The 20,274-nt window shown below is 42.0% G+C and overlaps 3 protein-coding genes across 3 annotated transcripts; 1 reads left to right on the top strand and 2 right to left on the bottom strand.

The window, feature by feature from the left end:
• Nucleotides 1-3,067: 3,067 nt before the first annotated feature.
• Nucleotides 3,068-4,336, bottom strand: bloc1s3 (biogenesis of lysosomal organelles complex-1, subunit 3). The gene is made up of 4 exons (XM_079271399.1): nt 4,030-4,336; nt 3,739-3,925; nt 3,523-3,623; nt 3,068-3,400 (listed from the first exon to the last, which is right to left on the bottom strand). Exons 1-4 carry the CDS (start codon nt 4,141-4,143, stop codon nt 3,215-3,217), a joined length of 588 nt encoding a protein of 195 aa, XP_079127525.1. The 5' UTR covers nt 4,144-4,336; the 3' UTR covers nt 3,068-3,214.
• Nucleotides 4,337-4,742: 406 nt separating this feature from the next.
• Nucleotides 4,743-7,411, top strand: trappc6bl (trafficking protein particle complex subunit 6B, like). The gene is made up of 7 exons (XM_079272005.1): nt 4,743-4,788; nt 5,124-5,221; nt 5,455-5,522; nt 5,621-5,738; nt 5,917-6,000; nt 6,188-6,281; nt 6,447-7,411. The coding sequence occupies exons 2-7, from the start codon at nt 5,126-5,128 to the stop codon at nt 6,476-6,478; spliced, it is 492 nt and encodes a 163-aa protein (XP_079128131.1). The 5' UTR covers nt 4,743-4,788; nt 5,124-5,125; the 3' UTR covers nt 6,479-7,411.
• A 5,833-nt stretch (nt 7,412-13,244) lies between these two features.
• On the bottom strand, nt 13,245-16,776 carry LOC306780120 (mRNA decay activator protein ZFP36L1). The gene is made up of 2 exons (XM_079272330.1): nt 16,635-16,776; nt 13,245-15,354 (listed from the first exon to the last, which is right to left on the bottom strand). Exons 1-2 carry the CDS (start codon nt 16,686-16,688, stop codon nt 14,116-14,118), a joined length of 1,293 nt encoding a protein of 430 aa, XP_079128456.1. The 5' UTR covers nt 16,689-16,776; the 3' UTR covers nt 13,245-14,115.
• Between the last annotated feature and the right edge of the window lie 3,498 nt (nt 16,777-20,274).

Genomic DNA, 20,274 nt, shown 5'->3' on the forward strand with positions numbered 1-20,274 from the left:
TCCTCGTCAAGGAGGACATGGAGACTCAATATCTTGTTGTTGAATGTTGAAGGTAATTTAATATGTATATAGTAATCAACAGTGACGTGCTTGACACAGTTAGAAATTAGATCACTTGTGTATTTGTCTTTACAAGAAAAATAACTTATCACTCATGCAACCCTCAAAACCTGGAGCTCATCCTATATGATATTCTGTTTTTAGGTTTATTTTGTAACATCTGCCTCTTGGGACTACGGATGAAAAATAGCTGGTGGACCCACTAAACTGGCAACTGAGTGTAATTTTATGATTTGGGGGTCTTATTCTTCAGCACACGCAAACGACATGAATCTAACTTGTGTACTTCCAAATGTTGACCAAGAGACACATTTGCTTTAAACCTCCTTTTTTCAATTCATGATCTCAGAAGTCAGGCAGGATCTCTTGCAGTTTTTAATGAACAGTTGATTTTTTTCCTGAACCTTAAGCTGATGTTTTTTAAATATTTTAAAGGCTCATTAAGTGGATTAGCACTTTCATGGACGAGTCGACTAATGGCATTCGATAAAGAATGGACTGAGAGAGGTTCACCACGACCTTAACTAACCTCTTACCTCTGCCCCTCAGCTTTGCCTGTAATGAAGACTCAATGTTGCTCCATTACCAATTCCCTCCAATGGCAAACACTCTGCTTTAAGTTCGACAGATGTGAATCAGCGCTGCACTGTGTGTGTCTGTTTAGCTTAATAAACTCAAGCTAAACAACGAACAGCAATGGAAATGGAAATTCCCTAAAGGAAACTGGATTTGTTCAACATGAGAGGTACAAATATCTCTACTGGGAGCTTATTTATCTTCATAAAGAGCTTTCAACTTGTCTCCACACACACACCTTCAGAAACCAAGTGGCAAATATTATCCATCACACTTAAAGACAGTGATAATTACAATACACACACAAACAAGGGCTCTAAAGCCTCTTCACTCTTACACACTGAACACACACTCCTGTTTTCATTTTGGGGACATTACATTGACTTACATTCAATTCCTGGAGACTTAACTTACCCTAACCCAGCCTAAACCTAACCATTTCTCTAAACCTTAACCTGACCTTAAACCACGACAATAACAATATGACCGTGTAAACACATTTATGTCCTCACACGCACACACACTGAGGCAGCTACAAGCAGCTTCTTGGCCTTGTGTTACAATCGTTGCCATTAGCTGCACAGCGAAAAAAGACCAGCATCCCTTTATCCTCTCATTTATTCCAGACCTGTGGGTCTCTGGAGTCCCGGGAGAAGAGTATAAAGAAGACTTTAATTCAGAGAGCTCCTGCCAGTCATCGTCCCTGTGAATGTTTGGATCTATTTGTTTTTGGACTGAATTAAGGTTGAAGTAGTTTGTATTGCGCTCTGTGTGAGTTTGAAGGCTGAGAAATGGAGCCAACAGATCTGAGGAGTGACAGAGGAAAGATAAACAGCAGAGAGGAACATTTCAGGGGGAAGAAAAGTACTTAAGCTCATCATTATCATCACCTCCTATTAAAATACATGGAACACTTTTCATCACTATGCTGTAACTTTATATTAGACAGAGAAGGAAATGTAACTGAACAGAATATCTCTCACCACCATGTGTCTATAAATCAATTAAATATGACAAACTGTTATTTATTAAGTACATTTTCTAAAGTACTTAAATACACTTTTGAGGCACTTGTACTTAACATGAGTATTTCCATTTTCTGCTGCTACTATACTTTCACTACAATCCAGAGGCAACTATTGTGCTTTTCAGTCCACTACATTTGTTTGGTTGAGGTACTTTGCAGATTGTGATTAATGATACAAAATAAAATGAAAAACTATATTATGAAGTAACATTGTCAGTTAAGATAAAATGATCCCCTGGGTTGAATTCTTTTAGTAGAAAATAAAGTAATCAAATTGAGCTGCATCTGCAGCTGCGCCGTCAAGGTGATGTACACATTAATCCATCAATACTTATTATATTATTCTGAAATTAACCTTTTTTTTGAATGATGAATGAAAATATACTTTTAATTGTGGTACTTCAATGATTGTATTTCAATGATAATACTTTTGCATTTTTAGCTAAGTATAATTTTGATTGCATGACATTTACTTGAGTATTTCTGCTTTGGTTTCACTACTTTTACTTCAATAAAAGATCTGGGTACTTCTTCCACTATTGCATTAGACATAGTATAATATATTACACATACTTATAGATAGCAAATTATGGATTTAAGAAGAGAACAGGAAAGTTTTGCGTTGTTTCGTTAGAGTGCTCATGTCTGTATCGGCGGCGCCATCAGGTGGCTGAAATATGTCAAGACACTAAAAGTGAATCTAATAATTCCTGCCTCGAGTACATGACCATTGTACACACGTTGACCGAACACTGCACGTCTCTTTCAGGTGGCCGATTCTGTCAGCTGTGTGGGTTTATGGTGAAGCTGTTGGATGGGATGAAAGGACAACCAGAGAGAAGGGACAGGAAGTTTTGAACACAGATTGTTTTACATATAAGACCAGCCTGTCATATCAGCTTATATATTCTGAGGATGATTTATTGGCATTCAGTCTGATACGCTGTAGTTCTGTTTGTAAATGTGAAAAGGTTTCCTCAAAGCTAAAGCCCTTTTCCATGAAGTGAGATGTTTAGCCAGACGTATGTGTTATTTTCTGTTTGTCTCATGGTATTGTTTTTGAAAATAAACTATATTCATAAACTGAAAGTGAGATGATTCTTCAGGACTGTTTCAATCATCTCAACCTTTTCTTTCATTCAATGCCACGTCAATGAACCATCAGCAGCAGCTCTGGGCTCTGGCTTTTTGACACCAGACGACACATTTAAGAACAATTTAACAGCATTCAAGTTTCCAACAAAATATATTTATGTTAGTGAGTCACATTTATGTTACAATTTTAACACACAAGGGAAACAAATTATAATAGTGCCAGAGCACGTCTTCCTCCTTGACCGATCAGATTTACAAAGACCCACTAGAAAATAAAATGTATATTATGAATATTCCAATGTTAAATGTGAATCAGTTAGTCTGAAAGACAGCTGTAGAACATAGGAAGAGAGAACATCACCTGACAGACAAATCAATCTAAAGTGTGACTGTAGATTTAATATACAATTATAATACAATTATTGACACATTATTATTTATACATTATGTATGTATTTAAGGTACAGGAGTAGTATGATTATTTAGATTGTTGATGTTGATATCGGGCAGTATTTGACAGCTGGTGATGATGTCAATCTTTTCGGACACAGCCTTCAGGTCATCCAGGATTAATCTGATGCTGTGGGACGCATTGATGATGGCACTCTGCGAAGTATTTAGCTGAGCTGTTGCACTTTGAACCTTTGACAAAAACGATCAGAAAAAAACCCTCAAATTAAGGCATTTCCAACCACAGCCTGTTACAAGATGCGTATCATAGAATCTCTGATGTAGTAAAAGTAGCATCCAACACATCTACGTACCTCTCTACTGGCGCTGCCATAAACCTGCCGTACCGTCTGTCCCACGTCAGAATACAGCCGACTGTTAGATTCCTGCAGCTTCTGTTGTAACAGCGTGTCACCTGGAAAAACAAAATTACATTCTCAAATTGACCCCTGAGTGGAGAGTAATCTGTCACACTTTAAGTATTACCATTTCTTATTCTAATCATGACGTTGCTGTATTGCATTCCTCACCTTGTGGTCTGTGTGTGGGACTTGGCCTGTCTTCCACTATCGACTGTATATCAGGGTGGTCTCTGACTACAATGAGAGGAGGCAGGTCTCTCCGGAGTGTCTGGGCGCTGTCCTGGCTCAGAGAGAAGGCTCGCGCGGCCTGCTCATCCCCACTGTCACTGTCTGTTTCAGACGCCTCCCCGGGAACCTGACAGCATCCAAGACATCACAGCAGATTGAATAGATCAATGACACACACACACACGCACACATCTCTGTCGCGCTAAAACACACGAAGACATGCAAGACAACCTTGGCTCCGACTGTGGCAATTTGGGGAGCGGTCATGGAGGTGATGTAGACTTCATCATCAGAGTCCGTCTCCGAGGCCTCGCCCTGCACCACTATCTGGTACCCGCTGGACATGGCTACACACACACAAAATTAAACTTCTTTAGCTAACGTTAACGTTACATTAAAACAAATTATCGGAGAAAGGACAAGCTCAGGCACTTCCTGTTGCAAGCTCACTTTGCTCAGTAAAAACAAAAGTCAAAGGTATTCTGTAACATAATGCTAAACGTTAAAAGATAGAGCCCAAAATGTCAAACCTTCTCTGTTGATTTAAAAAATGTAAATCACATGAGGAGCTAGGAAGTGGCTTGTTTTCCAATAACCAATCTGATGTGAGCTATGGTGTCACGTGATATCTGACCAATCAGACCGCGATTAGAACGCCTGCGCCATATAATCGAGAGTTTGTTTGTAATAAAAATCGGCGTACACCGAAATTAAACATGGTTTTCTGTAATGGGTTCAGGCAGTGTCTATGGTACCAGCCCTCCACATGACAGCATGTGGATGTGGTTTATTACTGGGTGTGTGATTTATTCTTGGTAGAGCATGTATTCCGCCACCACTGGGTTTTTTTCACGTTATGACAGAAGGGAAAACTGCTGCTAACTCCGCCTGCGTGAATCCCGAGCGGCAAAGTTTACCCGGTAGATATATAGAGTGCAACCCAGGAAGCTGACTTGTGTTTACTTCGTGTAGCATACAGTCTGTTGACAGGTACAGTACATTTAACAGTTTACTTTGTTTAATGTATTTAGATAACTACACGCTATGCCACATATAATGTTAGATGCATTGTTTTGTCCTAATTCTCTCTCATACCGAGGTATGAAAAACTAGCCCTGGACAATGCCAGCAAACAATACAAGCTAGCTTTCTAGTGCTAACTATCAAGCTAACGTTAACGTCATTGAAGGTCTTCACATATAACTTTAGCGTTAGCTACCGAAACTGATGATTTTCTCATTTGAGGCAAAGCTAACTAGGTTAAGTGAAACTGTTTTACTGAAGCGTTATATTGAGCAACATAATCACGGTTGTGTGTTTGGCAGAAATGGCAGACGAGTCTCTGTTTGACTTTCTCCATATGGAGATCGTGTCACATATTTACAAGGAGCAGCAATCCAGTAAAGGAGAAATGGACAACAAGGTGTGTTCAATAAAGGCATTCATCAATCAACTGACTGAGCTTTGAAAGCTGGTAGATGGTGCTTGCAAAGCACCATCTACCAGCTAACGTTACTTAATACCATGTGTTTCCCTCTCCCAGGCCTCACAATACAGCTCATCGTTACATTATAATATTTTAGCTTCTACAGGTCACACTAATATGCTAGCTTCTGTCCACTGAGCAAATTGACAGCTTGCATTTCTTCTCTTCAGGACAGGGCTGTCTGTGTTTCTGTCCTTGAAAGCATGGGCTTCAGGGTAGGACAAGGACTCATTGAGAGGTAGACGAGCACACACGTACTGTATGTGTAATGCTACATGCTTTGTGACATGCATCCTCTTCACTTACTCTACATGTCTCTATGTTTGCTTTGTCTAGGTTGACCAGGGACTCTCCCAGCTTCAAAGATGAGTTGGATGTAATGAAGTTTGTCTGTAAAGACTTCTGGACGAAGGTGTTCAGGAGGCAGGTTGACAACCTCAGAACAAACCATCAGGTAAAGTAAAAGTTTAGAGTAGTCTTTCCACCAACAGGAAGTTTAAGTGCTTAGAATTACTTTGTCACCCTAATTGAGGGAGTCCTTGCTGGTGAATTGAGAAATTAATACATACAGAAGCATATTAATTATTTGTAACTAGTGTTGTTACTAAACATGCATTCATTTCCTGCCATAGGGTACGTATGTCCTGCAGGACAACAAGTTTTCTCTGCTGACTCAGCTCTCCAATGGAAAACAGTACCTGGATCAGGCGCCTAAGGTTTGTATTCTCTCTGTCTCTCTCTCTCTCTCACTCACACAGACAAATATTCCTACTGTTGTCACCTGGGGATCAACTACAAGTAGTTGTCACTTAAGGCTTTTTTTTGGCGTACAGCCAAATAAATCAGAATCCATCTCGTTAAAGCTAATGCTGCTAATATGTATTTGTGTGTGTTTTCCCGCAGTACCTTGCTTTTTCGTGTGGCATTGTGAGAGGAGCTCTGTCTAACCTTGGTCTAGACAGCGTGGTGACAGCTGAGGTCTCTGTTATGCCGTCCTGTAAGTACTAAAAGAATATCAATCACAACTCTTTATTGTGGGAAAGAGCGAGGTGACATAACATGCTCATTGGCTTCCAATTGTACCCAGACTGTTGTAACTCATCCAGTTTGTCTCTTAAAGTCCAAACACATGGTTCACCTCTCCTTAATTTCGTCTTGACAGGTAAATTCCAAGTGGTGGTCCAGAAGTTGTGATCTGAACTCCCGTGCTACGCTGGAGCTGCTGAACAGGGCCATGTGGGGTTCTGTTAATTCTAAAGAGAGGATACTAGTTCCTGTCCAACCACAGAGGGAGTCACGCACCACCCTAATTTACTCACCTGGGTCAAACAGGACTAGCCAGGTTCTGCTGACAACCAGAGCCAAAAGGCTTAGCCAAAGCTAACCTTTCACTGATCATACTCTGACACAGAACAAGTTATTTGTTTTTTTCCTTTTGCATTTCGATAGTTTATTTCCCATTTGAGTGAAACAATGCATGGTGTTCTCAACTTATGTTTTCATTAAAGAAGTGGAGGCGGGCCCTTACTGACACCACTGAAATATTGACTGTCAGTGATATCAAGACAGTAATGTAAATGTATAGATCACAAAGTAAGTTCATATGCTATGCAATGTGTTGCAATGTTGAGTGCCCAAATGTAGAGGTCTGACTAAGAAATATTTGAACATGAAAAAGAATTTAGGATAAGACATCAGCCACCATACCATCTCTTTTAGCATCAATCCAAATAGTAGCTAGTGAGCCTTTTGGCACATCAGATTCATTATGACCCACGTGTTGCTCTGCAGACACACAGAACCTGTCCCTGGTTCCTGGTGCTTTGTTCTGCCTTGGAGCAGATTGCCTTTAGGAGCTGACTGCTTCATGCATGCTGGTGGTCTTTTAAATTCCAGTTCATTTGAAGTCAAAATGCAAATCTTTCATTCATTCATACAGGACTTTTAGTTTAATTATGTTCTATTATTAGATGTGACAACAGTTCCTGAGAATCACTCAAACTGAATTTGCAGATTATTATTTTTTTGTACCAAGATGTAAATGTTTTTTACAGCATTGATATGAGTTGTATGTAGTGTTGATATTTTCCTCGCATACAGTAAACTGCAACATGGATTTATGGGTGACATTTGTTAATGTTACTTTGTTTTGTATAAAAATATCCTCAAATATGAATACTAAAACAGCGTACATATGCGCTGTTTGTTTTCATTATTTCAATTTCTGTTCATCAATAATAATGTGACACAAACCCCCCCAAAACAAGGCCTTTTGAACAAAACAATAAATGTTACTGGTAGATGCTGTTGCCTCTTTGTGCCACTAGGGGGACACATAAAGCTGCCATCGTGTTTATGTCTGTCGCTTTACCCTATGGCCTAAAGTCTGTGTGTCCATGTCTGGGCAACATTTTCCCTCGGATCTTGAGTTAATCTTTCTGATGTACTCCGAGTGTTTGTCTGGGAAATAGAAGAAGCTGCAGTTGAACACACGCCCCCCCCCCCCCCATTTATTCACACAATGTTTGGTATAACTAAATAATCAGCAGTTAAAAATGTTATTCAAAATAGTTTTTCAGAGTCTTCACAATGCCTACCATTAATTATTGTTATAATTAATCTGTGGCAACACTAGATGTGTAAATACCCGTTGCATATTCTATTTTGCATGTTTGTTAAATAATCAAAAACTATTTTTGCACATCAACTTAAAAGATATTTGTGCAGAGTTCAAAGCTTGTTGACACTTTTCACAATACTGTAAAGAACAAAATACATATTGAGGAGAACTATTTAGTTAAAATGTTCTGATGTAAATGTGTACCTTATTCTGTATTACTCGTCTGCACAACAACACATTGCACTGTGTGCTCTATACAGCAGTTCCATTTCCCATCATCCCTGCTGAAGGTATTAATATTTCTTTCAGGTTGCTGATCCATATCATGAGCTTGGTATTAAGAGGTTCTACTGTATGTGATTGTACTGCACTTCTCAGATATTCAGTATAAAAGTTCTGAAGAAAACCGTGGTCATTTTGAGTTAGTGTTTAGAATGAGTCTACCCAGGTTCTGTCAAATCCAGTCACATTTGGTAAAATATTTGACACTTCATCAATCCTTATTTTGGTTTAGCACCACATGGACATTATTGCTCTCGTTGATTTATTACGTTGCTCAATCTGCTTTAATAACTGTGTTCCCTTATTCTAATGCCATCAGTGTGATAGTTTTACACAACAAAGGGTCGTTGCATGTAACTTTATCCTTTTAATGCGTCTCCAATGTGACTCTCGCTCAGGCTCGGCCCTGAATAACGACTCTGCTTTCCACATCTGCTCTTACTGCTGTAACAACTTACCGACTGTACTAGACACAACATGGAGGGTGTATTTCACCATACAAGGAGAAACGTAGCCTCAGTAATTCCTTGAATATGTGATATAATAGCTGTTATCGTGAATGACGACATCGGAGCAGAATTTGAATGTAACAGGGCAGTCGATGACGAAGGGCAAAACCACGCTCAGCGGCCAAGTGAACGTCTCAAGCACATCTGTGGCCAACGTTTGACTGAAATAATAGCAATGATATATATTTGTAAGTGTGGTATTATAATACAATTTTAAGGTTTTTTTTTACTCCTGCCACACACAAAGTGAGTGAAACAATAGCCACTCAACTCAACGATGATTGTTCACAAACCCCACCATGAAGCATAGATGAGTCGGACTGCATCTTAAAGAGGCACAGACTTGGGTTTGGACAACAGATTTTTTACTTTTGTTTTACAAAAAGCCTGCGTTACCAACAGATGGTATGGAGTTAGGAAGGGTCGAATACAAGAGCTGCTGTCGGTTGCATAATGGGAAGTGTAGAATCCAGTGTTTTTGGAGCTTGACCCATGCAAGGGATTAAAAGTCAGGATGCCTCGGCTTACGCTGCATCAGTTTTTGTCATTCTTTCAAAAAAATCTCTTTCTTGCAAGTCTTCCAACTTCTTAGAAGAGCAATACGACATTCCCTTTAATATATTCTTAACTCCTTTGTGTAAAACTTTGGGTGAGCACTCTAACTGGGTTATGTCCTGCTGGCCCTCAAGACAAGTGTTCTTGAATGAGTTTAAGAGAGCAAGAACGGTTAAATAAGCCCCCTGGTTATAAGTCGACTGCCACTCGAGCCCTGCTGATCTGCATGGTGCATCGGAGGCAAAATTAGTGGTTTTTTTGGAATTTCTTTTCAACTGCAGAGATGTTGTGAAAGAAGAATACAGTCAAGACAACTGAGTTGGGAGTCTGCATAAATGTGCAGCACCTGACTATAGCCCACTCTTTTAACCATTTGTTGCAAACCATTAAACACTTTGCCCAAATCCTGTCTGGAGAGAAGGGGGGGGGGGGGCAGAAAGTGGGATTAAAGAGAAAGCCTGAGAGGGGACTGCACTGTAGAACGTCGTTGAGGAGAAGAGGGTGCGATTGAGAGTGGACAAGAGTAAAATAAAAAGGAGAATGAAGAGCCTCTACAGGAGGGACTTGAAAAGTAGAAAAGAGAAGTTTATTAGAGGTGTGTGTGGGGGGGGGGCAGTGTAGGTGAAGAGAAGGATGAAGAAGGTGAGAACAGTTTCATGTATAAATGTACAAATTATAAATTGAGGGGAAACTGGGGACTGGCTCGCTGCAATTTGAGGGGTGATGGTGAGAGTTCAGCTCACAGCTGTTCTGTGCTGCTCTACATGGCTTCGCTCCACTTCCTCCTGCATCACAACATCACAAAGAGGAACGCTCAATGAAGGGTGGGAGGAGGAGGAGGAGGAGGAGGGGTGTGTTCAGGAGCTAGAAGAAAGAAAGGAGGTGCTGGGGGGGTGCAAGTAAAACCAGCATTCATCCTCTCAAATTGATGACTTGCTAGAATTGAGTAACACTGTCCACATGGACTGACTGAAGTCTTTTGTCGTGTGAGAAGTTGTCAGACTGTTGATCTGGGTTAGGTTTCCCTGAAGGCTCACTGCAGTTTATAGGCAGAGATGCCGTTTAAAGTAATTGTTGAACCCTGACAATTTGGTCGTGCCAGTACTAAATTGGGGTCCAAAACAACGTCAGTGAAGTAGTTAATTCATCAAATGCAGCGGCACAACACCCACAAGTCTGAATAGAGCAGGAATAAGTGTTTAGGCTGCTCCATAAGAGGTTTTTTATGCTACTTGGATGCTAACAGAAGGACGGTACTGATCGTCTGCTGGAGCTAGTTAGTTGTGTCTGTTTAATATTTAAGCATGTGTATTCTCAGTAGTGAAGTACGTAGCAGTTGTCTAGGTGAACTAGCACTAGTGCGGTAATCATTAGACTGATTTATTTAGCACTAACGTTAATAGTTTGCTGGTCAGGAAACAGTAGGAGCTTAGCCAATTGCTAGCTAGCTTCTGATGTGCCCGCCTTCATCCTCTCAAATTGTCCCACTTCTTTGTCTCGCAACTTATCCCACAGCGTTTTATACAGGCCTCCACTATTACCCCACTACAATCCCAATTCTTACTCATTCAACTTCCTTCACTCATGCATGCCAGCCTAAGAGGGAGATTCTCTGTCTCACACACACACAAACAAACTTTGTCTCTCGGGGCCATATGTTGACCTGTGGTGGACCTGAATACAGCCATCTGCCTGCCTGTGTCCCACAGGGCAAGAGTGTGGGAGAATGTCTATCAGACACAATTCAGCACACACACACAGAAACCATACAAGCACACACATGCCTTTAACCCCCTAACAGCCACTACTCACTCCAAGACAGCCCAGCCCATCTCATGTTAACAGTGACAGCTCTTGTGTGCATTAAAAGAGATTCCTGGGGGGGTCAACCATGTGCATGCATCTATAGCCCTGTTTTTTTTTGTTTTTTTTGAGAGACATCGTGAATGGACAAAAGATCTAAATCTTGCCATCAAGACAATTTTTTTAAGTGATGATGAAATACCGTATTAGTTTGATGTAAACATTCTTCACAAACTTAATGTAATTAACACAATTTAGACCACAAACTGGTTTTATATCCCTGGTTGTTTTCCTGTTTTATCATATGTAGTTGGATTTTTACAAGGACCAATTACATTTTGTGGTTTAACCCTCCCAATGCCGGTACAAACGTCTTCTGCTCACCGTAGCAACAGAAGATTAACGTTTAGTACTCCGCTGCTACGCAGAGCAAGAAAGTGTTGAGGGGATGTAACCGATAGAAAGGAGAGGAACAAAGTGAGGGAGGAAGGATTCAGTGAGGGAGAAGGGACATGGGTGGGAGCCCAGGATTGGTCAGATTAAACCCTAAACAAAAGACTTCTTATCTCCACATGAAATCTCAATGGCATGACTACACACACACACTAGTGTCTTGCTGTCCCACAGCAGACTGGTTGACTATTATAGCTAACCTTGCATAAATAGATTTACTTCTTTTATTCAGTGCAATCTGAAAAATAGCCCTGAATTAAACTCTTACGGATCAATCAGCAACACTAGTTTGTCAGAACGTGAGGCTCCATCACAGAGTAACTAATTAATTTGCTGCTCATGGAGGACCTGTTGTGTTTCACTCTTTTACAGTGTAATTTGTGGATGAAAATAGAAGTCTCTGGTCTGTGATTATATATGCTAATCGGTCTGAAGGAACTGAGAAATGATCCGTAATCTAAAACTGAACTTAACTGAAACAGATACTAACCTACTTTTGACATTGTGTGTGTGTGTGTACACACAGCAAAGGGCCACTGGGGGAATGTTATCTACACTGAAAATCATAACTGACAGTTCACTGGTTTCCTGCTTGCTTTCTTCCTTTCTTGTTCACAAATGTGTGAACATTGTTGCACATATACACACAGGAACGGAAACACACGAGTGTCGTAACCTCTGCATTGTTGCATCAGCACCTCAATACAAGGGTTCTGAGCGGATGTGCCACACATGCCTGTATAGATTCTACCTGATTAATCATTTTAAGTGTAACCCCAAGAATCTGAAAACAAACTCAAGTTCGTTATTAATAAAAAAAATCAAAAAAAAAAAAAAAAAAAACTTTATTTCCAGTACAAAATAGCAAAGAAAAAGAGAAACCAAATATATTAAACTTGATACAAGCATCACCAACTCAAAGTCCTCTATAAATATGTTAAAATAAATTAATTTACTAAAGATCACCGTTAACACTAAACAGGCCTTAAACATGTTGATGGAAAGGCAATTTTAAATAGACCAGTAACAGCACAGTGTCTGTTCTTCTAACCAGCTATGTCATAAAACACACAAGTAACACTTCTATAACACTAAGCATACATACCCTAACCCTACAGAATGCTGGCTCGAGCTCAGTGAGGCATCAGCTCACGTACATGTGACCAGGAACGCTACACATTCTTAACAGGACAAAGCCAGAACAGGAAGAATTACTAATGACGGCGAGATGAAATATGGTGTGCCGAGTCACAACAACATGAATATTTATGGGAAATGTAACACCAGTGCTGCCTTTGGACAAGAGGGAAAAGAAGAAATAACCGCTCCTGGGAATGTTGCGTTTAAGATAATCTAAAATACATATTTAGGAAAAATGCCAGAGGTAAAACAGGACATGAAATATTCACATGACTCGATTAAAATTTCCTTCCATGCCAAGTGCCTTTTTTCAGATCATATCGCTTCACACAAAATAAAATGCAGAATTATGTGATGGCATCTCATTAATTTGGTTATTTTTAGTCTATCTTTAAACTCAGTGTTGATGGATATTCTGCAATTTGGGCTGGCACATTTCACACACCAAAGCCAAACAAATACCCATGCCCTGCTTTTCCAGTCGGCAAGTCGTGGACATGGGATTTGAGAAAGTATGGTGAAGCCCACATGGCTTTTTTCTTTCTTAAGCTCAAACTGAATCCCCCCCCCCCCCCCCCCCCCCTTCTGTAAGGCGGGCTATATCGGGTCATTTGACAGTTTACTGGTGGCAGTTTATCAATAATACACAAAAGAACACTTGTAGTCGTCTTAACAACAAGGAGACTTGAACTCTAGCTTATTTGGCTAAATAAAGAGACCTGCACCCCCATCCACACATCTCTCCCAACAAACCAGCAAATATCGCTTCAACAGGTGACCGGCTAAATAACGCAACAGGCACTTAATTCGTTTAAAAACTTAACATTCGGGTTCAAGGCCAGTGATCTAAACATAACCTGACTGTATTTCTATATGAAAAAAAATAACAACAGTTTCAACAATACTGTGTACAGTTAACATAGTGTGTTTGTGCTACCATAATCAAAACGTTGGAGCTACAAAGCTGTCTTTGGCTTCGTCACATTCTTTTGATCACCCAGAAGTTGGTATAGCGGTAATAGAAAGGGTGCGGTTGGACTCATCACACTGTGATTACAATATCTTTGTCGCCATTTGTCATCCTAACATACGATTTTGGTTGAGCGTCAATCGCCTCAAGCACTATATAACTTCTGTCTTTGATATAAACTCTGTTTTGGTGGCAACACACATTTCAGGGTTCTGCACTGTCGCTTCCCTTACGCATACGACAGTGAGAGTTAAACCACATTGATGGAATAGCCAAATCTCTGTGCTTTCTGATTAAGTCAATAAGTCTTTGTTTCCTTTGATGCCACACAGGAGCAAAGAACGTCTGCGGTGTCACTGCTGTGTGTGTGTGTGTGTGTGAGAGAGAGCGTGTGCATTTATAGGCTTCTAGTGTGTGGTGCACTTGAATGTAGATATACATGTACAGCATATATTATGTCGTTCTGTACGTTTATTTAAATATGAATGTATGTTTGTGTTCACACTGCAGCCTGAAGGCAGAACCCAGTAGCATCCTCGGGAACAGAGAGCTGGCTGAATACAGCCAGACGCTTGCCGTTGACTTCATTAATGCCTCCGCAGGATTCAGAGCCACTGAGCGAGCTAGCAGAGCTGCTTCCATCCTGGTCCTGGTCTGACAGAGAGGTGTAGGACAGGGATCGTGCACCCAGTGGCCCCGGAAAGACCCCAGTAGCATTGGGACTCAGGGAAGGGGAGGCGGTCGGAGACAGCCCGCTTGGAGAACAGCCGGAGTCTGGGGAAGGCAGGAATGGAGACCGGGGATCCGCTGCAGTGACCTGGCTTATGGGGGGCTGGTACTGGTCGGCAGGGGAGGCCTCGAAGGCAGAGTCCATCTCCAGGAAGGCATGAGAAAGGAGGTCGGTAATGTCAGCGCAGGAAGGAGGAGAGGCCGGTGGATCACGCGTGAAAAAAGCAGTGGCAGGAGGGTGAGCAGGAAGGGCAGGCTGAAGGAGAGCAGAGGGAAACCCAGCGAAGCTGAAGCTCTGTCTGACAAGAGGAGGTCTGTGCGAGCGGAAGGAGGAAGGCGGCTGCTGGGGATGCTCAATGCTCGAGGAAGAGGACGAGGAGGAGCGAGCGAGGGAATGTTTGATTTCCTCCTCCTCGTTGTTGTGGACGAAGTGGCAGCGCATCCCGTAGGGGCAGAAGCCGATGGTGTGAAATGTGCGACACGGCTCGGTTTTGTACTTCGGATGCCGGGTGAGATCCCGCAGCTCGTCCAGCCCGTGGGCAAACTGGCACTTCCCGCCGTACTTGCACAAGCCGCTCTCGGTGAAAGATCGACACAGTTCAGTCTTATAGCGCGAGGAGGAAAGGGACGAGGTGCTGGTGTTCAGTGCAGTGGGGCTGATGTCACTTTGGGAGTGCGTTACGTCAGTCCCCGGCCAGCCAAGACTTGCTGCTGTGGTGCTGCCGGTCTCCACCATGCTGAGGGAGCGCTGGGCAAGGAAGCCTGACTTGCCCCACTGGGTGGACTTAATGAGCTGGGTGGGCAGAGGGCTTTCTGGCTGCTCCCCCCATTGGCTGGAGGTCAGAAATACACCGTCTGACGGATCAGCGGGGAGGCAGGCGAGAGACGACAGGGAGAACGACGTGTTGCTACGCGGCTTACCAATGCAGCCCGGTGATCCCATTGCCAGACTGACGGAGGATGATGGTGGTGGTCGGTTTTGCTCCCTCAAGTCAAGATTCAGTAACTGCTGTAAAAAGAAATGGACAGAACAACATTAGCAGATATATTTTACTATTAATAAAGAATGCATGTTACTGTTTTTTTTTTTTTTACATGTATGGCAGAATAAATTCATGTACTGTATAAAGAACTTTATTCATGGGTGACCGGTATTAAATACTGGCATACAAGTATACATAAAAACAAACTTCTTGTGTTTTATTGCCATGCAATACAGACACCACAAAGTTAGCTGCATGGTACTTCAGTTAGCAATACTTCTAATGTGACCAGCCCTCTTTTAGGATTGTATTTTGTCTCAAACTAATTTCCTCTAAGGACCAAAACAGGCACAGTGTCTTATATAAGCAGCTACAGGACAGAAAGGGAAAGCAGGCAAACCGATTATTGGACTGGTATTTATGGATCGGTCACCACAAGACGATGAATTGAAAATAATTAATGAAATAATAATTTCAAGGCTGCCATTTGAGCAGAGCAAGTCCCTTTTAAAGACTTTATTCACAAAAACATGATCAAAATCCAGCAACCCTCTTTCCATCCTTTATTTATCTACACTAACGTGACCAAACAGGGTTTAACCTGGAACCTACACAGACTTGCATCCTCTATTGTGATTAAAGTAAGCAAGGGGCAGGATATAACCAAGGAGCGTTATATTTCTATCGCAGTAAAGTTAGTAACACCGTCGTGCAGTTGTTCCTAAATTATAGTATTAGTTTGGTACACAGCTTGCTTCTACTAACTAGGATATAGTGAATTAAACACTTCTCAGTGTTATCAACGCAGATTGACAACTTTAACTAACTTTTTTGTGTTGTTTCGAGCATCACGTGAACGCTAGGTTGTTAACTGCGGCTCTAACTTGTTCAGTTGTAGTTAACCTCTCTGTGACCAGCGGTGGTGTTAACCAGGTCAACGTTAGCTCACTAGTACTAGCGTTAAATCACTACATGAGCTAACGTCAGTTAGTGAGTGAGTAGACGGTCTAATGGGCCCATGTTACGATGAATCGCAACACCAGTTTAAACAAGTTAGCTTCAAGTCCAGGAAAAGTTAACTTTCAAATCACAACAGCAACAACAAAAAAACACGTCAAAAGCTCGATAAAGCCGCCGGCTAAAAACAAACTATTGATACCGGACAACAGCAGCATCCGCTAAACAACACTTGAAGAGAGCTAGCAGCGTAAAGTTAGCAGTGTAGCCACAGTTAGCTAGCGTTAACACCCCATGACCTAGCCAACTGTTTTGCTCCGCTCAACTTTTCTTTGCGCTCCGCGTTTACCTTGCACATCATCTCTTCCAGGTCAGCGAACTGGTTGAGGGGGAAGGATGGCATTTCGCTGCTGAGTTGTCAAAAAGTTTTCGTCCGATCTCGTCTGCCCCCGCAGTTGATAGACGTGGGCCACTCGCTGGCATGAGCTGCTCAGAAGTTTCTGGTTGTGTGCGCGGTGCTAAACAAGCCCAAGAACCCCTAGACCACGTGTGGATTTAAAACCTAACATTGCCGTTAGCCCCTCCCACGCCTCTGTGAGTCAGCCCAAAGTTGTTTTCATCAGACGACTGTGTCTGATGAAAACATGATGGGGACTGCTCGAAAAACGTCCTTTTACCTGACCTATTTTAAATTCCTTTAATATATAAAGATATATTTTATTTTTTATTTCTATCAAAGTATATATTCTAATTATTTTAAGCCATTTAGGACATACGGTTTTAATCAGATGGGACAGAGGAGGTACACTGGTAGTAGCTGAAACAAACTAAAGAAAGGCTTTAACACAAAGGGGGCCTCAAGAAATATAAAAGTAGACAAACAATAACAAGAAATGGCAGCCACAAGGTCAAAAACAGGAGTACATGCAGAAAACAGGAGCACTGAACACATTGGTAGAAAAGACGGTACAGCTGAGCCCCATGAGACAGACAAGGAGGAGTGAAGTCTTTTATTTCAAAGGTGATGTGTGAAAAATCCCACTGCAGAACAGAGCCATGAGAATATCCTACTCACACACACACACGCACAGGTTTGTTCCTCTATCTTTGCAAGGATCAGAAATGTCGAAGCAACATTTTATTTCCCCAAATCCAAACCTTAAACTAATCACAACCCAACGTATCACCCTAAACCCTATAGCCTGGAGGAATTGTCAAAGTAAGCTCAGACAAAAAGACAGAATTTCAAGAACACACCCACGCAGGTCTGCCAGGAGTGAAGTTGTCACACCCCGTGGATTGTAAGGTGGGTTGCGACAGTTGCAAACAGTTGGCTGCACCTACAGGGGAAATAAACTGAAAAATGTACAGTCCTCATGAGAGCAAAAAAGAAAGAAAAACTTCAGAAATTGCTAGGCCTCCAAAGTATGAAAGTTCTTGAAAGCAGGAAAAGGCTTTCGAAAGATGAGTTCAGCTGAGAACAAAGCCCGCCAAAAAGCTTTGTTTTGGTCCAACCAAGTGGTCACCCTTAAATGTGTGTGTTTGTGTGTGCATACATGCTTGTGTGTGTTTAACGGACGGTCTCAACCCCATCCCCCCAGTACTGTGATGATGCAATGGTAGGCCTATAGGTCTGCTCGATACAGCCTGAAGGTTGACTCAGCCAGCTGTATTTTGACTTATTTTGTAGCTGAATTGGTGCCTTTCCTCACATATCTGCAGTTAAAGGTGTTTAAGAAGTATCTTGGTGTCCAGCGCACTTGTGCCATGGTAACATAACATTCTTTCAGCAGGTCTTCTTTGCACGTCTTTCCTCTTTTTTGTCCGGTCAAACTCTGCCGTTACTATCAAAATTGCCACGAAGCTAAATCTTCATAAAGAAAATGGGCATTCATTTCTTGTGACCGCCTCTGAAACCACCAAGGTATCGCTTCATAATGTCAAGTTTAGACGCAGTATCGTCCAGATGCATCAGATTGTGTGGAGATCCAATTAAGATTGGACTGTAGCATCCTAAATGCGTCTTGCGTGACATTTGGGTGGCCTTTTGTTATTCTACTTCACTTCCTCATTCACATCTAAATTCATCATCAAGAAACCACTTCTGAACAGAAAAAAATGACATATTTCAGCATTGCAGTGGCTAAGTCGTATGTGCTGTGTGGTCCAAATAAAAATGGGAATAAAATGTTATTCCTCATTGACAAAGTAGCTTGGGGTTTTTTTTTTGTTGTAGAATATGCAGACTAAAAACTTCAATGCAGTCAGGAATGTATTTTGCATTTCCAACATCCAGCGGACACATTTAAAAAAAACTATTTTAGCCTTAAAAGACACAGTGGACACATAACCAAGATCCCAGTCGTCTTTTTTTGGCTGTGCTTCCTCCCGTATATATAAAGCAGCCTGCTTTCACCCGAGGTGCAATTAATGCCAAGTGCGATCAAGGCCTCATTATATTGCGACTGACCTTTGGGTGCTATTCCAGACATGAGCAACTGCCCTAATTCATGTATTGTCTTACGTAAGAGGTTGGCTCTGCGTGTTTGTTTTTTAACCGAAGACGAAGAACACCACTGCGAACAACAAGTCATTAACAGGATGTCAACAACACAAGTGCCTTGAGGTAAACCTCAAACCGTCTATTCATTTGGTGAAGTAAACAAGTGTTATCTGTAAACAAGCTATTTGGTCGGCAGGTACAGTTAACTTCTGTAAACAAATCTCTTTTGGGTGAGATGGGGATTACTGGGAGTCGAGAGATAAAGGGAGTTTTCTGGAGGAAAGGGGGAGGGGAGGAGAAAGGAGGAGAGAGGTTTGAAAGAGAGTTCTTGCTTCTTGTTGAGTCCAGCTGGGCTGGAGGGCCTTTGGAGCACAATGAGCTCAATGAGCTGCAGGACCAACTAACAAACTAATAGCCCGCCCTCTGCGACGCTACCCCCCGTACACACACGCACACGCACACACACACGCACGCACGCACACACACACACACACACACACGCACACACACACACACACACACACACACACACACACACACACACACACACACACACACACACACACACACACAGAGGACAGTGAATGGGTGGATAGAAGGGCTTGTTAGAAGGGAAAGAGATGGGGGTGAGGAGAGGGATGAAGGGGCAGGATTGGGGCTATTTAGAAGAAATGAGGATGCAGGAAATGAGAGTAAGGCATTAGGAAGGAGAGAGGTGGTTTGGTTAAGACTGGCTTTGGGAATAATCAACCAGATTCATAAACATGTGTCATGGGACGCATTCCCTTGCTTTGTCACGTAATATTACTGCGGTGAAATAATGAGCCAAGTCATTAGGAAGACATCTGCTTGATATTAGAAGAGATTTGCAGAGGTGACATTGCACCGTGGGGTTGCCCTATAAAACAACGTACATTTGAGAGAACTCCTGATGAGAATACATTGCAGTGTGTTTCCACGAACAGAAAGAAATAGTCTGAGAGCTAGTTTGGGGATGTAAGAAAAGGACAGGCAGGGTAGGAGAGCTAGCTAATCCATAATCACAACTCTGTGTGTGTGTGTGTGTGTGTGTGTGTGTGTGTGTGTGTGTGTGTGTGTGTGTGTGTGTGTGTGTGAATCTGTCGACAACTTGTGAAACAATTGTGTTGTAACGCCATTTGTTTTGTGTGTGTTGGAGAGAACGACACACACACACACACTTGCACACTCAGCCTTTTGAAAGCCTCATGATGAAGTGAAGTCATTCCTCCACAGCCCCTCACAGGCTTCTTCAGATAAGAGGCTACTACTGCCATTGAAATATTAAGGAGAGGGGAGGAGGGATCTGTAGACCTGATGAACATCTGCTCCTCTTTTACCCCCCCCCCCCCTTTCCTTCTTTGTACCCCCTGCACCATTTGCTTGTGTGTGTGTGTGCGCGTGTGTGCATTTGTGTGTGTTTGTGCTTACAGGGAGTCACAGAGAGAGTTGGGGATTTAGGAAGAGT

The sequence above is a fragment of the Melanostigma gelatinosum genome (genome assembly GCF_949748355.1).
Source record: "Melanostigma gelatinosum genome assembly, chromosome: 7".
NCBI classification, from domain to species: domain Eukaryota; kingdom Metazoa; phylum Chordata; class Actinopteri; order Perciformes; family Zoarcidae; genus Melanostigma; species Melanostigma gelatinosum.

Bases quoted from the DNA above. Each gene is read 5' to 3' on its own strand.
- bloc1s3 (XM_079271399.1), bottom strand. From the start codon at position 4,143: ATGTCCAGCGGGTACCAGATAGTGGTGCAGGGCGAGGCCTCGGAGACG. The intron at 3,926-4,029 runs GTTGTCTTGCAT...GGATGCTGTCAG, and splicing joins TTGCCACAGTCGGAGCCAAG to GTTCCCGGGGAGGCGTCTGA. The intron at 3,401-3,522 runs GTACGTAGATGT...TTTTTGTCAAAG, and splicing joins ATGGCAGCGCCAGTAGAGAG to GTTCAAAGTGCAACAGCTCA.
- trappc6bl (XM_079272005.1), top strand. From the start codon at position 5,126: ATGGCAGACGAGTCTCTGTTTGACTTTCTCCATATGGAGATCGTGTCA. The intron at 5,222-5,454 runs GTGTGTTCAATA...TCTTCTCTTCAG, and splicing joins AAGGAGAAATGGACAACAAG to GACAGGGCTGTCTGTGTTTC. The intron at 6,282-6,446 runs GTAAGTACTAAA...TCGTCTTGACAG, and splicing joins GGTCTCTGTTATGCCGTCCT to GTAAATTCCAAGTGGTGGTC.
- LOC306780120 (XM_079272330.1), bottom strand. From the start codon at position 16,688: ATGCCATCCTTCCCCCTCAACCAGTTCGCTGACCTGGAAGAGATGATG. The intron at 15,355-16,634 runs GTAAACGCGGAG...TTCTTTTTACAG, and splicing joins TGGAAGAGATGATGTGCAAG to CAGTTACTGAATCTTGACTT.